The following is a 16,797-nucleotide window of genomic DNA, read 5'->3' as shown; positions in this document are numbered from 1 at the left end:
TTAGAGGTTTCTGTCTATGAAAGTCTGTGATAAATGTTTTCACTTTGGCAAACAGACTTCCTTCCATGCTGATGCTTGTGAAACGATTTTTTAAATACGAAGAGGTTCATTAGTTCAACGCACAATGTCGCAATTCTCATCCTGGCGTCTTAAGAGTGCTTGCCTCCAGAGGCACCAGACCAAACATTCTAGCCCAACATCCATCACAATTTTAAACAATCATCCTGACAACCCCACAGCCTTGGAGATTAATTCAAGCCACCTGGGGGGTGTTGGAAGCTGCCAGAGTTAAATGTCTCTGAACATCCTGCCCTTCTCTCGTTGCCAGGCAACAGTTGCTATGGTAACCCTCCCTCCAGATTTGGAGTGGATTCATCCTAAGCATCAAAAGTTAAATCCACCAGAGTCTTGATAGTGCCAAAAGTAAGAAAGGTCAAAGGTTACCTATTTGTCTTTTACATGGAAGCTTTGTGCTGGGAAGAATCTCAGAGGACATTTAGTCCAATACCCTCATGTAAGAGATTTAAAAAAAAAAAAATTGAGGCCCATAAAATTTAGGTGATTTGCCCAAGGTCACAAAGCTAATCTGTGGAAGAGCAGAGAACTAACCCCAAGACTCTAGATTTTCTTTCTGGGGCTTTTTCTATCATATCCATGCCTAGAGTCTCCTACCATTTTACTCATAGCACACGAGTGTCTGTGGGCCTAGAAGTTCCAGAAACCTAAAGCAGGTGTTTCCCTGAAGGTTAGGAGCCCATGGGTTCAACAAGGGACCCCCAGAATCTTCTCTCCAGCTCAAAGTGACCCAGGAAAACAATGTCATCTGGATCTTCCGCCTAAACCCTTGAGGTCCCTGTTGGCAGACAAGCCCCAGAGGCACCTCGAGGTGGTGAAGAATCCTCCAGCCTCCCTGTGAATCTTTCCAATCCCTGGAACCTTCCTCCCCAAAAGAATTCTACAAAACAGAGAGTCCCCTCAGGCTGTCTCAGGTTTGCAGTGCCTCATTACCCTCAAATACCGTCTGGATTATTCTAGGTTTGCAGGAAGAGGCTGCCTAACACCCGAGACTTGTGTGCCCTCTCCCAAGGCTACCTAGAATCCTCATGGGAAAAGGCACTTGCTACCCCCCGAGGGGACAAGTTGTGTATCACTCTTACAGCAGCCTCACCTCCTCGGCTACAGAACACAGATGTCTCAAAGCAAGAACACATCCCAGCAGCAAGGCTCATGTTCACTTATCAAGGCAGAGGCCACCTCCCATTAGCACAAAGGTGTGGCCCAAAGCCCTCTCCTGTGCCAGGAGCAGGCACAGGTGTGAGGTGCAAATAGGAACTTGCAGCATGATTCACAGAGCCTTTCTTCCCAGCACTGTGCCAACGTGTGGATTGAAATGGGAACATCTGCAGAAGTACTGAGTCTGTGCAACCTACCGTGGTCCTTCACCAGAGCTTCCATCTCTTCCTGGATGCCTTTGTGCCACTCGGTGAGGTCCACATGCAGAGAGTAGTCACAGCAGGACTTGCTGTCGGCCCATTCCCGCCACTGGTCAAACGCAGACAGCAGGCTTGTCCCAGGCTCAGGAACGACATGATCAACTGGAAAGAAGCACATTTGCCATCATCACCAAGAGCCTGGAGGGCCGTAAGCCAGCATAATTTTTCCCAGTTGAACGCTGAACCAGGCTTCTTGGGTTCAAAGTCGAGACACTGATCTCTACAACTAGCTTCTCAGAAGCCACTTAAGCCAGCTGCCTACCTAAGAGCGAGAAAGCAGAAACTTGGCAGTGGATGGGGGCTCCAGCGAAACCACGCAGGAACCGCCCGGATCTGATTTCCCAACTCAAAATCCTGAAAGCACTGGCCCTGGGCACATTTCACGGACAATGAGTCCTTAAGGACAATGGCAGTGTCAAATGGCCCCGCACAGAGCCTCCGAACCCTTCTTTTTGTGGAGGCTGCTTGTGAGACTCCCCCGCCCACCACCACCAGACTGCAAGGAACTTGGAAGGACCTGGACCACGTCCATGTAGCCTGGGCCACGTCCATGCAGCCTGGGCCTTTCAAAGTCCCCAGGCAAACCCGCTCTCTCATTACCGCTCACATTTCTGCAGCATAATACTACTTTGTAATTTAAGGGAAATCTTTCATCTTAAGAGTTCAAAGCATTTTCAAATTGCAGTTGCTGTTATATGATTGAGGTAGGCTGATACGGAAAACACAGGATTCTGGACTCAGACTAACCTGAGTTTGTTTCCTGGCTCCACTGAAATGTCCCATTGCGTGAACTACCTAATCGCCACTGCCCTAAATTTCAGTGCTGATTTAAAATGCGTATCATATCACCAAGCACATACTCTTGGTCCGTATCTATCAATCTTATGTCACTCCCTTATTTAAATCATCTGATGACTTCCCCTTGCTCTTCAGATAAAGATGAAAGTTCCCAAAAAGGTCTGCAAGGTAGGTTTATTCTCATCTCTCCTGATCTTGGAGAGCTCTCACCGAGTTAGCCTGACGAATGGTTTCCTAGAACTATTACTACCCATCTTCTGCACCAAAATACAAACTGAAATGATTTGTCCAAGGTCAAATCAAACCTATGCAACAATAAAGATAAAAGCCCGGACACTTGACACCTAAAGCAAGGAATCATTCTTCCTAAATACAATATTAGATATTTTTGCACCCAGGTAAGCAGTTCTGAGCTAAAAAAAAAAAAAATGCCAGCCCAGGCAATGCTAATGAGCTCAGGTTTCTGAAATGGATCAAATCATGCAGATACTGCTAAATTGTGATCAACTGAGCTTGGCTTTGTATATGTCAGACATCTGTCCATCTACACTGAATGGTCTCTGGGGGGGGACATGAACTTTTTCGTGAGCTGGGTGTAATAGCACATGCCTATACTCCTAGCTACCCAGGAAGCTGAGACAGGAGGATTGCTTAAGCTCAGGAGTTCAAATCCAGCCTGGGCAACATAGCAACACATTGTCTCTGTAAAAAAATTAAAAATTTACTGTTTCATAGGTATTATTATATGTAATCAAGTGGGTGCATACACATCTAGTATCCAGAACATAGATAATGCTATCAACAAAAGCAAAGATGATGTGCACTTTAAATGCAAGCCCGTCCGCCGCTAAAATGCAAAGATAGAAATCTTGACAAAACAATTCCAGTTTTTCCTTAGCTTGTGTGCCAACCCCATCAAAGCAAATCATGAAACCTTCACTTTGTTGCAATCAGTTTAAACAGAACCTCCCTAGCCTCGCCCCTGGCTTCACCTCTAGTCCTCTCCAAACCAGCCTTCATAAGCAGCTGGAAGGGTCTTCTTTTTCTTTTTTTTTTTTTGCGGTTTTTGGCCGGGGCTGGGTTTGAACCTGCCACCTCCAGCATATGGGGCTGGTGCCCTCCTCATTTGAGCCACAGGCACCACCCCTGGAAGGATCTTCTTAAATTTAATTGGATGAATCAGATGCTACCATTCCCCCCCTGATCAAATCCCTCAGTAGCTATTCACTGTTTTTATAGCAAACCTCCAACTCCTTCCTGTGGTCCAGCCAGATCTGGTCCAGGCCAATCTCTCCAACTTACTCTGGTGGCCATCAGCCACCTGGCTGGTTTTGACTTCAACCTGCCCAACTCTAGAGCAGCCCCTCCTGCCCCCCAATCCATTTCCCTTGCTCTACTCGGGCATCTCCTTCTCGTCCTTCTCGTCCAGCTGCACATCACCATGTCAAGGATGCACTGCTATTTGTGATCGTTTTTGTACCAGTTCCACTGATTCACGATCTGACTCTCCACTGGGACGGATGTAAACTCCCCCAGAGCAGGCCCTGACTGCCCAGATCTAGGAAGAGCTCCGTAGATGCTCTCATCATGAAGGAATGCTCCCTGCCAGCCCTCACATCCCACTGTGCAGGATAAGAAGAGCAGGCTCTGCTGGGAACCCGGTCCGCTATTCCCGTCGCAAAGCCTGGGGACCCCTCTGCTAACACTGCCCTCTGAGACCCTCACGTACATCCACCTGCCAGAAGAAAAGCATTCCTTTCACTGGCCGGCATAAAGAATGAATGAAAATAAGGATTTTCTTCTGATGATACAGGTTTGCTTTGAGTAGAAAATGTCAAAACCATAGAAAATGTGAGAGAAAATTAATAATCCAACCACCACCACATGCCTCCCAATCAACCTACAAAAATTAGGGCATATTTTCTCTAAATCTTTTTTCTATGGGTCATATTTTATTCTACTTACGTAGAGTCCACATTCTTCCCCCAAAATGTATTTAAACTGGTTTGTAAAGATACATAAAATACGAAAAGATTTGACACACCAGAAATAGGACTAAAAGATGAAATAGGGCAGCACCTGTGGCTCCCATAGACCGGAGGTGGTGGGTTCAAACCCGGCCCCGGCCAAAAACTGCAACCAATAATAATAATAATAATAAAGAAAAGATTAAAAAAAAAAAAAGATGATGAAATAGAAGAAACAAAATGAAACCAAGAATGAGCCGTGTCTGTATGTGTGAGCATATGTATGTGTGTTTGTGTGTACATGTCAATATGTATGCATGGGTGTACGTATGCATTTGTATAGATCAGTAAACAACATTTAGTCTTATACATATATCAGCTAAATTTAAAGTTAGGCTCTTCAGCCAATGTAAATAAGGAAGCCCATGTTCAACATATGTTTCCTTTGGGATTCAAAAAACAAGTCCTTCTCAGAAAAATAAGTACTGTGAAAATCAGACCCATGGGCTCATAGTTATTATATGATCCTTTCCTCCCCTTTTGATTTACGGTGACTTTTAAAAAAGAATATTATTATTATTAGATAAAATTCCTAATACTAGTTTAAATGTGTACGCACCTTACTGAGAGACAAAACTCTGGGTTTTGTTCCGGGTTATTTTGCTTCATTTATCTCTGTCAGTACAAAATATAGCAGGTTTTTGATACATGGTAATACCTGGTGGTAAAAATTCCCTTCATTACTCTTTTTATTTTCTGATTTTTCGAAGAAAAGAATGTATCTTTCCAAAGTTCACTTCCTTCCTACGATTTTCTCCCCTCCTCCTTAGCCTGTGAAATCTGAGACTACAGTCTGGAGATGCCCATCCCTATTCCGAGTGGCTCGAGTAAGCCACAGCTCTGCCCGTATCCACCCTTGGTTAAGGTCACAGGCAAGGACCACCTTGCCTGGCAGCAGGACCCAGACCCCAAATTCCAAGGGTGTATCAGCTCACCTGGTGCTATACCTCTCAGGTTTCAGGGTGCAGGAGAATGATCTCAGAGCTCCTGCATCACAGGTCCCTGGACCACAGGTCAGCGGTTGTGATTCCACAGGTACAGGCTGGGATGTGATCATCTGACGTCTACTAAGCAACCCCTGAGCTACTCTGTCTGCCTTAGACCCATCTGAGCATCGCTCACTGAGCACGAATCTTTCCCCCACACACACACCTCCATTCATTCCTGCCCATCTCACCAGGACGGGGCTACCTTCTATACAACAGCATCATCACCACCAAAAATACCAGGTTCCCTGGCTGCAAGGTTGTGGCTTCCTTCCACATCCAAAACCAGTCCCTAGAGTGATGAACCCTCGAAAACTCAGGACCCAGGCACAGCTGAGCACTTCAGAGAAATCAACGTGTTTCCTCCAAGAGCAAATGACGCTCAGAAACGTGTCCATGAAAAGCTGCCACATGTTTTCCCACAGTTCGTTTTCCACTGAAGCTCTCGTGGGAAGAGCTGCTCCAAGGAAACAGGGCAGAATGTCATAGTCACTTCCGGAGGGAGTACAGGGTCCCCCCTAAGGACACAAGGCTGAAAAGAACTTGTACAGAACGCAGAGGCCTTTTCCCTGGTGACCTTCCTGACCTATCTGCCCCGGCCAGAGCAACAGCTCGGCAACCCAGCTGTCCACCAGCAAGGAAAAGAGGCTGGGCTTGGGGTTTAGATCGCCCAGACTCTTACGTTTTGGGTCTTTCTGTGGTCCTCCTTTGCTGTGGTTATTCTCTGCCACCTCTATTTCTTCATCCATAAAACACAGGCATGAAACTGCCTCCCCTACAGAACCACAAGAGGTTAACATGAAGCAGGTAATCACACCTGGCAAAAATGCCTGCACCCACTGAGGTTTCATTCCCCTCAGGATGATCCGCTGAAAATACCACTGTGGTCCGGGTGGCAGGCCGGTGACTCTGGTTAATGACGGAGCCCTGAATATGCCCCAGGACAGTAGCCTGAATTTGCAAATTACAAGCAGTCTCTGAAAGTGCTTTAATCTAGACAATTGTTTTCTATTACTTCTGTTAAAATGGTCAAGGTAGCCGGGCGTTGAGGCAGGTGTGAGTACTCCCAGCTACTTGGGAGGCTGAGGCAAGAAAATCGTTTAAGCCCAAGAGTTTGAGGTTGCTGTGAGCTGTGACAGTACAGCACTCTACCAAGGGTGACATAGTGAGACTTACCCTGTCTCTTAAAAAAAAAAGAAAGAAACTGTCAAAGGACCCTACTTTTTAAAAATTTTTATTGAGATATAATTCACAGACTGTGCAATTCACCTGTTCCAGGGGTACAATGCAATGGTTTTTAATATCTCCACTGAACTGTATAACCATCACCACAATCTAATTTTAGAACATCCCCCGAAAAGGAAACCTGGGACCCACTAGCCGTCACTCCCCATTCCCTCCAGCCCTGTTACTCCCAGCGTCTGGCAGCCGCTAGTCTGTAGATTTGCTTATTCTGGACATTTCATATCAATGGAATCTATGTGGTTGTCTGTGTCTGCCTGTTTTCACTTAGCGTGATGTTTTCAAGGCTCATCCTTGTTGCAGCCTGAATCAGTACTTCATTCTCCCAGCGGTTTTATCCTATTTTTATGCTTATTGGACCTTGGCAAAGTGTTAGACACTAAGTAAATAAGCTGTTCCTTGAAATTTCAAACATAAAACCCCTTTGGCGTTTACAGCACTTCAAAGATGCTAAGTTGTTTTGTTTTGTTTTTAACTTTCATAAAGGTCATTGTAGACTCACATGCAGTTGTAAGAAACGATGTAAGGAGAACCTCAGACCCTTTGCCCAGGTCCCCCAGTGGAAACATCTTGCACAAAATCACAACCAGGGAGCAACACTGATAGAATCCAAGACCCCAAGTGTTTGAAAGGCTGGACATCAGTGTTTCTGATTGGTTCAAGGGTTCAGGAAAAGTCGTCACTGCAGTCCTGTTCTGGAATTGTAGCAAATGAGCAGAAATCATGTTCGCTCAGTCTGCTGGGGGTGATGCAAGTGGAGCAGGAAGAGGCAGGGAGGACAGGGAGCTCCCCCGCGACCCCCACCAAAGCCTCAGACAAGGTATCACCCAGGAACAGATCTTAAAACTCCTGCTGCCTTTGTGGCGGGCGCCTGTAGTCCCAGCTGCTCGGGAGGCTGAGGCAAGAGAATCGCGTAAGCCCAGGAGTTGGAGGTTGCTGTGAGCTGTGTGAGGCCACGGCACTCTACCGAGGGCCATAAAGTGAGACTCTGTCTCTACAAAAAAAAAAAAAAAAAAAAAACTCCTGCTGCCGGTCCACACGTCTCCCTGTGCTCCCGGGATATTTACAGTCTCAGAACTGCCTATCTCCAGGATCTGACACCAACCAGTCCCAGCCTCATCTTCCAGCCTCTGTGTCGCCTGCTCTTAACTGTGTGTCCACCAGCTTCTGCCTTCTTCATCTCAGATAAATGATCAACTCAAATGAAAGGCAAACCACAAGGGAGAAGACAGCACAAACCACCCCTGGCTTATCCACGTGGCCTGTCCAAGCTGGCAACTAAATGCCGGTGACCTCATCAACCAGGCAGACAATGGCTTTTGTTGGCGGAGAGATAGGAGTCTTCGGTGTGCTCGGCCTGCCAGTTAAGATAAGTTTTGTTCCCCCAAAAAAGGTAGAAAGAAAAGAGAGAGCAGCTGCCCCTCGGAATTTAAGGGGCACCTGTAAGAATGGAACGACAGGTACCTGGGTTCCAGGACATTCTGCCATTTATTCATAGAGTGACTTCGGCAAGACATTCAAACACTCCGAGTTTCAGATTCCTCATCTGAGAAATGGGACTCATAACCCACAGGGTTCTAGCGAGGAGTAAATGAGCGATGTGCACACGCCACACAGACGTGCTCCATCCGCACCAGCAAGAACGCACACTGTGTTCCTTTGTCAGAGAAACTCCCCCGTGTACACCCTTGCGTCATATTTAGGTGCTCTGAAGCACACACCGCCTCACAGGATGAAGTACTTGCCTCGTGCAAACCTACCATTTCTCCCACAATGCTACAGAAGCATTTTCCTGAGCTCTGGAACTATCCAGAATCTCTGTGCCTATTTTCTCATGTATGAACCAGCAACAATAACATACCTCACAGCGCTGCTCGTGACTGTTCAATAAGATGGTTGGTGTTCAAAACCTGTAAGAGGCGGGGCTCAGATATAACCGATCACCACCCACATTCTCTCCTGTCCCCCCCAAGGTACCGAGCAGGGACTTGCATACAGACGGTGTCTGATAATCACAGGAGACCAAACATCAAGTAAGGCTGTAGCCAACTCCAGCACTGGAGTACTGGGGAACATCCTCCTCCAAGAGGTGCAGCCATGTGACTCCATGAATGAACATGCTCAGGTGTCTTCCTAAGTCCTAGGAGTACTGGCCGTCCCATTGTCCACCACACCAGACTCACCGTGGCTGGTCATGAAGCCCCAGCTGTCCCAAGTGCTGGTCAAGGGCCCCACAGTTAGCAAAGGCCTGTGAAACAGTGACTAACTTTAACGTAAGCATAAATCACACACAGCAGAAGGTGGCTATAACAGCAAAAATGATTCAAATTTATTCGGCACTTGCCCTGTGTCTGGTGCTACCCTGCCTGCCTTCCATGGATTATGTCACCTGATCTTCACAACAGCCCCCTGAGTGGGAGCCCAGGTTCGTTCCACCTTTCAGCCAAAGAAGCTGAGAGACAGTGACATCAAATAACTTGCTCACATTACTTTACATGCAGAGAGCCTTGCCTTCAGGAGCTCTGCTACGTCCGTACTGCTTGGGCCTCCACCAGGAAAGGCCCTTGGCAGAGCCCTGGAAGGTGGTCACTGACGTGGCCTTGGCCAGTGCAGCTATGGACAGGCAGAGGGGGAATCTGACCTGGGGTGGGGCCAGAGCCCTCCAAACCACCCCTGCTCAGAAGAGAGTGGGAACGGCGGCTCCCTGAGAAGTGAAATGAAGTCTTATCCCTTCATATTTTATAACTAAAGCAAGCGCCCCATTCAACAATCAGATAGCAAAGTTGCATCCTTAGTCTAAGGGCTACAGAATGTGAATGCACTCTCAGCCGCTTCAACGGTGAGGTCATTCTCTTGGGTTACCCTCTTCCTTCTCTTTCCAAACTTGCTTCACTGTACTTTTGCCTTGAAAATTAAACGAGTATCTTCATATGAACCAAGTAGAGCCACCAGGAATTGTTCGGTATCCAGCAAGTCCTGCTAGAAAGATTAAGCCAGAATCGGGTGGGAATACGAGTGGAGGCCAGATCCAGTACGCTGCCTTTATAAAACAAACCACTGCCTTAAGTGATCCCCCAGTTTCAGAGGAAACAAAGAAGTGGGAGGCATAAACCCTGCCCTTAAATGCTGACATACAGTTGGGGGAAACAAAGTCACACTAGCAGGTGCACATATGAAATCAATCCTAGGGCCACTGCCCTGACCCTACCTGCTCTTCCTGCCGCACTCTGGGTGAATGTTGCTGACATTCACTTTTTAACCTTCCATTCCCCTCAGCCCTCTGCACACGGGCCCCACCTGCTGGAGCTCTAAGGTCCACCCCTGCTGCATCCCAGCCCCGTCCCCTCCACGTCCACTCAGCTTCCAGACGTCACTCTCCGAGCATTTGCCTCCTGTATCTTGTAAGAGTACTTCCCCAGCTCCTCTTCCTCCTGACACATTTTCAAAGCTGGATCCCTGGGAGCTCTGTCCCACCTCATTACATTCCACTCACACCTCCAATATTTATTCAGAAGGTCCTGAGCTGCGGTTTGGAACAGCAGGCCTGCAAAGGGCCCCTTATCTCTTGCTCCTATCTGTCTTTTCCTCACTCCTTCCTCCCAGGAACATCTCCTCCCTCTCTCCTGATCTGCTTCCTCCCCCACCCTCAGCCCATTGGCAGCCCGTCTTGCCCGTTGGCAGTCCTGGCCTCAGCTCTCACCAGCTGATGGGACTGAGGGACGAAGGCACTTCAGTATCTCCAGCATACCCGCCTGATGAGCAGCTGAAGCAGGTGGGCCTCACGGACAGCACTGTCAGGACGGGCTCCTGCTGCAGGAAGGAGCTGCTCGTCCTGAAGCTCAGAGGGTGCACCTGCAGCCCACGGCCTGTCCACCAGATTTCCTTCCCCATAATCTGGGTCCACAGGAATAAGGACACCCTTTCCTTTCAGACTGTGAGAAGATGACTCTGGGAAGCCCAGGACAGGGCTAGAGACTGAGGGTGGGGAAACAGAGCTGGGGAGTGGAGAGAAGGCCCAGATTCCAAACCCACTGGGATTTCAGACCCCAGAGATGATCCTGGAAAGTCATCTTTGGCCTTTAATCCCAGTTCCACTGATGAACACAGGCACCATCATAGCTCCCCACTCAGAGAAATGTGCCCGCCTCTTCAAAAATGGCAATGGGGCAACTGAACCATTTTATAATTTTATACCACCATGGTCTGCATTGATTCGATAGCAGTACTATCAAGCTCACATGGGCATCATTTTTTAGAGGTGCACAAAGCCTATCACGACCCTTATCCTTCTGGATGCTCAAACCAGGTAGGCAGGAGAGGCTCACGACCCCCATCACAGGTGTGGAGAGGGGAGGCCACGTGACTTGCCTGCTGCTGTGTAGACAGTCACTCTGCAAACCCCGAAGAGGAAGCGCGTGGCGGCCCACTTTGTTCTACAGTCTTTGCTAGCGACCCCCTTCTTGGTATTTCTATGAACAGAAGCACCTCAACTGTCCACTCCCAGCCCTTTCTCTGTCATTGAAAACACATGCAAATTCGTGTAAACGGGCAGCTTAAATGGCCATCCCCAGTGGGCAGAGGGGGACTGTCCACTGTGTGTTAACAAAAGCCAATTTAGGACATTGGGTAAAAAGCTTGTCAATGTTTCAGCACCTCATAAAACCCTTTTCTTAGAGGCCTGGTGTAGCTTGCACATGGGCTCCACGCATCCAAGATCAAAGGCCAGGCTAATTAAATCTGTGTGTGGTGATGAAGGGTCATTTATAACGTGTAAATCCTCTAAGAGTGAGGAGCAGAAATTCTCTCCTTAACTCATGGAAAGCAGTCATGGCGGGGGGTGGGGGGGATGCCTGCAGCCCACGTGCAGGCAGCCTGGGGCCAACGTCCAAAGAGCAGGCCCACCAGAGTTAACCATGGGGCACAAGGACCCCTTTGCCAAGTAGGGCTTTACTTGAAAACTAGAATGTGGCAGGTTGTGCGAGGTCTGTACTGTCTGCAAGGCAAGTTTTATCCAACTGTGGGTCATGAGAATGAATCTAACTAACAGAAGTGTTTCAAGGACTTTAATTGTTTGTGCACAATGATGCCACTAATTGCCCAGGAGTCTAACTTACTAATATCTGTGAGTGAAGCAGATTCTACTTGAAGACAGCGTCACCAGCACCAGGTTCATTCGGAGACTCTTAGAAATTATTCTACCGGCTCGGTGCCCGTAGCACAGTGGTTATGGCGCCAGCCACATACACCAAAGGTGGCGGGTTCGAACCTGGCCTGGGCCAGCTCAACAACTGCGACAAAAAATAGCCAGGCGTTGTGGTAGGGCCCTATAGTCTCAGCTACTTGGGAGGCTAAGGCAAGAGAATCGCTTAAGCCCAAGAGTTTGAAGTTGCTGTGAGCTGTGACGCCACAGCCCTCTACTGAGGGCGACATAGTGAAACTCTGTGTCCAAAAAATAAATAAATAAATAATAAAAACATACTTAAAAAAAAAAGAAATTATTCTACCATTTCACTGATGAAGTATCTAAGCCTTGGGAAAGTCTCATAAAAGATCCATAATCAGATACAGCAACACCAGCATGAATCCTAAATCATTACTGTTTCCTTCTGTTTTTTGAATAATAGGAAAAAAATATTACCGATAATCCCACCTTCCAAATAGTACCCACTAATCTTTTTATATATTATTTTCTAGATCCGCCACATGCCATATATTTTATGTGTGTATAATCACAGGCCAAGCTCACTGTTAATCATTGAGGGTTTCTTCTTAATATCATCTTGTCTTAGAGTCTCCGTAATTCAATTCTTAATGAGCACTATTCTTGGGGGAATCTATCATTTTCTCTACCATTGTCCTATGGAAGAACCTGCAGGTTTCTTACAATCCTCCCCTATTTTACGTGGCGTTCTTAAGAATATATCCATGCAGATGTTGGCGTGGATGTGGAGAAAAGGGAACACTTCTACACTGCTGGTGGGAATGCAAACTAATACGTTCCTTTTGGAAAGATGTTTGGAGAACACTTAGAGATCTAAAAATAGACCTGCCATTTAATCCTATAATTCCTCTACTAGGTATATACCCAGAAGACCAAAAATCACATTTTAACAAAGATATTTGTACCAGAATGTTTATTGCAGCCCAATTCATAATTGCTAAGTCATGGAAGAAGCCCAAGTGTCCATCGACCCACAAATAGATTAATAAATTGTGGTACATGTACACCATGGAATATTATGCAGCCTTAAAAAAGATGGAGACTTTACCACTTTCATGTTTACATGGATGGAGTTGGAACATATTCTTCTTAGCAAAGTATCTCAAGAACAGAAGAAAAAGCATCCAATGTACTCAGCCCTACTATGAAACCAATTTATAGCTTTCATATGAAAGCTATAACCCAGTTATAGTCCAAGAATATGGGAAAAGGGGAGAAGGAGGAGAGGGGAGGGGGGAGGATGGGCAGAGGGAGGGTGATTAGTGGGTCCACACCTACGGTGCATCTTACAAGGGTACATGTGAAATTTACTAAATGTAGACTATAAATGTCTTAACACAACAACTAAGAAAATGCCAGGAAGGCTATGTTAACCAGTTTGATGAAAACATTTCAAATTGTATATAAAACTTTGTTCATTTACCCAAATTTATTCTGTACTTTAACAAATTTATGGCTTTCTATGCATTAAAGAAAAGAATATATACATGTGAATACCTTTTCCTGTATTTTAAACACTTTTCTCTGGAGAGAACCCGAGAGCTGGGATTACTGGATGTTCTAACAGCATCACTACTTCACTCCGCCACCAGAAATCCACCCGGATATCACTCCAGACAGCACTGGTATTTCCATTTTCTTTGCTTACTATGTAAGGGAGTAAAATGCAAAGTTCTTTTCAGTATACCAAGTTGTGTCTGTTTCAGACAAATGGCCAGCTTCCAAGACCCAAGTAGGAAACTAACGTGAGAGAGGACAGATCAACCAGCTGTAGAAAAGTGGCCGACGGTTTCACGAAAACATGATTAAATGGCTCCACCTGCCATCCCAGGTCTAGTGCCCTCTCAACCCTCCTCCCAGCTTTGTCACCGTGGGCCGTGAGACCATTCTCAACTAGGCCACCGTGTCAGGTACATGAACTAGGGAAAGCCACCCAGATCCAGAGTGGGCCAAGGTGTCTGAGTTCCTGGTCCCTGGTACAAGAAGCAGCTGGGCTTTGTCTCAGCTCCATGTTTATGTTCACAGACACTTAATAGGAAATGCCATCCCCAAAGCGGGATGACGAAATTGTGGCCCGAGGAGAAGGCAAGGAGAGCCAAAGGTGAAAATCCCTGCCAAACTTGTGACAATGCAGAGCTTCAAACCTCAGTTCCATGTAGAATTTCTCCGAGGGATGTTGAAATCTCTGGCTAAGTGTGGGGCATGTTTCTGTTTCCTGTAATTAGACAGGAATTCTAAATCTGAAAAAAAAGCCACGTTTACGGGCGTCTCACACAAACTTAAGCGGGAGAAACACAAACTTGTTTGCTGGTCAGTGTGTCGATCCTGGAATTCCTCTAAGCATTCCAAAATCCTGAGAAGAGCCTGCTCTGGGCCCCACCACCAACCTGCTCCCAGGAGACCTCGCAGGCCCTCAAGCCTGCTGCTCTCGGACACCCAGCTCAGATAACAAGAACGGGGCTTCAGCTCCACCACCCGAAAAGCTGAGCTAAAACATTCTCTCGTTCATGAAAATGTTAGAGAATAAGTAACAAATGCTGTGCGTGGGGACAGTGCCCAATGCCAGGGCCATCCACCCTGAACTCGCTGTGAACAGGGGCTGCAGAGGCTCAAGGCATTGGGTCTGGGCTCATGTGTCTGGGTGTGAACCCTACCTCTGCCACTGACTAATGCTAGGACACTGGGAAAGTTATCTAACTCCTCAGTGCCTCAGTTTCCCCATCTGCAAAATAGCAACAGAGCCTACTTCATAAGGTAGGGGTTAAAAGCATGAACTCTGAAGTCAAACAGCCTGAGTTTGTAACCCCAGCTCTGACACCCACTAGCTGTGTAACCTTAGGATCCTTACTCTGGGCCTTGGATGCTCATCTGTGAAATGGACATAAGAGGTTTACAACAGTAAGTTCCGTAAAAGCCAAGTGTTAAGTAAAAAGTACTTTAAGAATCCCTTGAGGATAAAAAACTTCTTGACACCATTCAGGGGCAGGAGTGAATGTTCTGCAAATGTTCCAGCACATTCCAGGGCTTGTGGGGAGATGTGGGGCACCCCTTGGTGTGGGGGGGAGAGGGGCAGACCTAGAGGACTCCCGTGAGGAGTAATGAAGTATAGGAAAGGATAGGATAAAGATGGTATTGAGAGCAGGAGGGCGGAGACCCCGGGGCCCCGGGAAAGGAAAGGAAAGTTGAGTCACCGGTCTCACAAAACAGTCTCTGCATAAAACTGACTACAACCCAAACAAAAGAGACAAATCCGTCCTGTTCACACGCAAGTGGGCGCTAATCATAAATGAGAGTAGAAGCTGAAGCAGGGACAGTCATGGAGACCGTCTATCAACAGACACAAACACAGACTGTGCACCTCCCTGGGCAACCCCCCTCCAACTCAGCCACACCCCAATGAAAATAATCCTCCTCCCAAACGGAATGCATTAGGAACAAAAAAGTCATTTCCCATTTTATCAGGAACCAAATGCAAGTAACACTGTCCATCAGAGCAGATTAACACAAATTATTACTCCATAATTAGAGTCCATATCTTCCTGATCAGAAGCAAAGAAAACTGATCCTGCAGGTGCCTACAGATCCCATGAAGCATCACTTCAGTTAAACCTCCAGCAGGGGCTCAGCGCCCAGAGCACAGTGGTTAAGGCGCCGGCCACATGCACCGAGGCTGGCGGCACATGCACCAAGGCTGCACCCGGGCCTGCTAAACAACGATAACTGCAACAAAAAATAGCTGAGCGTTGTGCTGGGTGCCTGTAGTCCCAGCTACTTGGGAGGGTGAGGCAAGAGAATCACTTTAGCCCAAGAGTTTGAGGTTGCTGTGAGCTATGACGTCACAGCACTCTACCGAGGGTGACACAGTGAGACTCTGTCTCAAAAAAAGAAAAACAAAAAACCAGCAGGCTTTGTACAGACTGACACTATTTATGCTCTCAAAATCCTATAGGGACACGGGAGAGCGCTGGCTGCTGCGGACACCCTGGCTCCCCGTGCCCTTCCCATGTGCACGGGCATACATGTGCACACGGGTGTGTGTGTGGGTGTGCACGTGTGTTGTGATGAGGAGGAGGGAGGGGGAGGCCGATCTCCCTACTCGACCTTCTGGGGCCTTCAGGCTGCTTTCAGGAAATAGAGACTTCCCAGTTTTCACCATAAAATCTGCCAGAAATAAATTCCAGACTATGAACAAACTACAGGAAGAGTTCAGAGCAATAATGATTGACAAGGACGCTGAGGGCTGAGGGACAACCAAAGGTGCTTCATGAGGGGGCCGGGTCAACCCCAGCCCGGCCAGACTGAGCTCTGAGGAGCCCTACCTCGTCCAGGGCTGGCAGCAGGCCGTGTCCGGCCAGATGAGGTGGCCAGAGAAACATGTGAGTAATAACACTTCCTCTGTTTGTCTCCGCGTTTGGTTGCCCAGGGCTACCAGACCACAGATTCTGAGCCAGCTTGCCAAAAATAAGAGATTACAGGGCTGTGTCGAACATCATAAAAAAAAATAAGTCACACCACAAGCTTCCCTGTGCAAAAATTGGATTTGACTCAGTTCTCCTTCCTTTAGGTTCCTTATTGGGAAGGGAATCCGACCATAAACTTGAGGACTCGCAGTTTCCCACAGACGTACATGTTCTTATATACAGAGTATCCACAAAGTTTGTGAGCAATTTAAAACAAGGTGCAATTTTAAATTGCACATGAACTTTATGGACACCCTGTATATATAACGTGCAGAGCTATATTCAAATGTTCCCCCACAACCTACTGTCAATAGTGAGAAAGAACAATTAGCAAATTAATGAAAAGGGTCATGTTTACATTTTTATGGACGTCTACATACAAACAAACCCTGTGACCAGTGCTCCCAGGAAAACACAGAATGAGATAAATGATGTGATTCTCACACCTGTATCTCAGGACGTCATCTACGGGCAGATATAAGAGCATCAAGTTTCAAATAACAACTAACCCATACAGAGGACCCTCATCCTCAAATGAACAACCACTCCCACCTGTACCAAAGCAGTCCC

General features: G+C 47.1%; 1 protein-coding gene across 2 annotated transcripts in view; it reads right to left on the bottom strand.

Annotated features, from left to right (window-relative positions):
• Nucleotides 1-16,797, bottom strand: part of DPYSL2 (dihydropyrimidinase like 2) — a 103,544-nt gene that overhangs the window by 27,248 nt on the left and 59,499 nt on the right. For both annotated transcript variants that reach the window (XM_053578594.1, XM_053578595.1), the window contains exon 4: nucleotides 1,431-1,595. In XM_053578594.1, coding sequence (XP_053434569.1) covers nucleotides 1,431-1,595 — 165 coding nt within the window. The remainder of the gene's footprint in view (nucleotides 1-1,430; nucleotides 1,596-16,797) is intronic.

This window comes from Nycticebus coucang, chromosome 24 (genome assembly GCF_027406575.1).
Source record: "Nycticebus coucang isolate mNycCou1 chromosome 24, mNycCou1.pri, whole genome shotgun sequence".
NCBI lineage: Eukaryota > Metazoa > Chordata > Mammalia > Primates > Lorisidae > Nycticebus > Nycticebus coucang.
The sequence above is the reverse complement of the archived record's forward strand: the minus strand, read 5'-3'. Positions and strand labels throughout refer to the sequence as shown.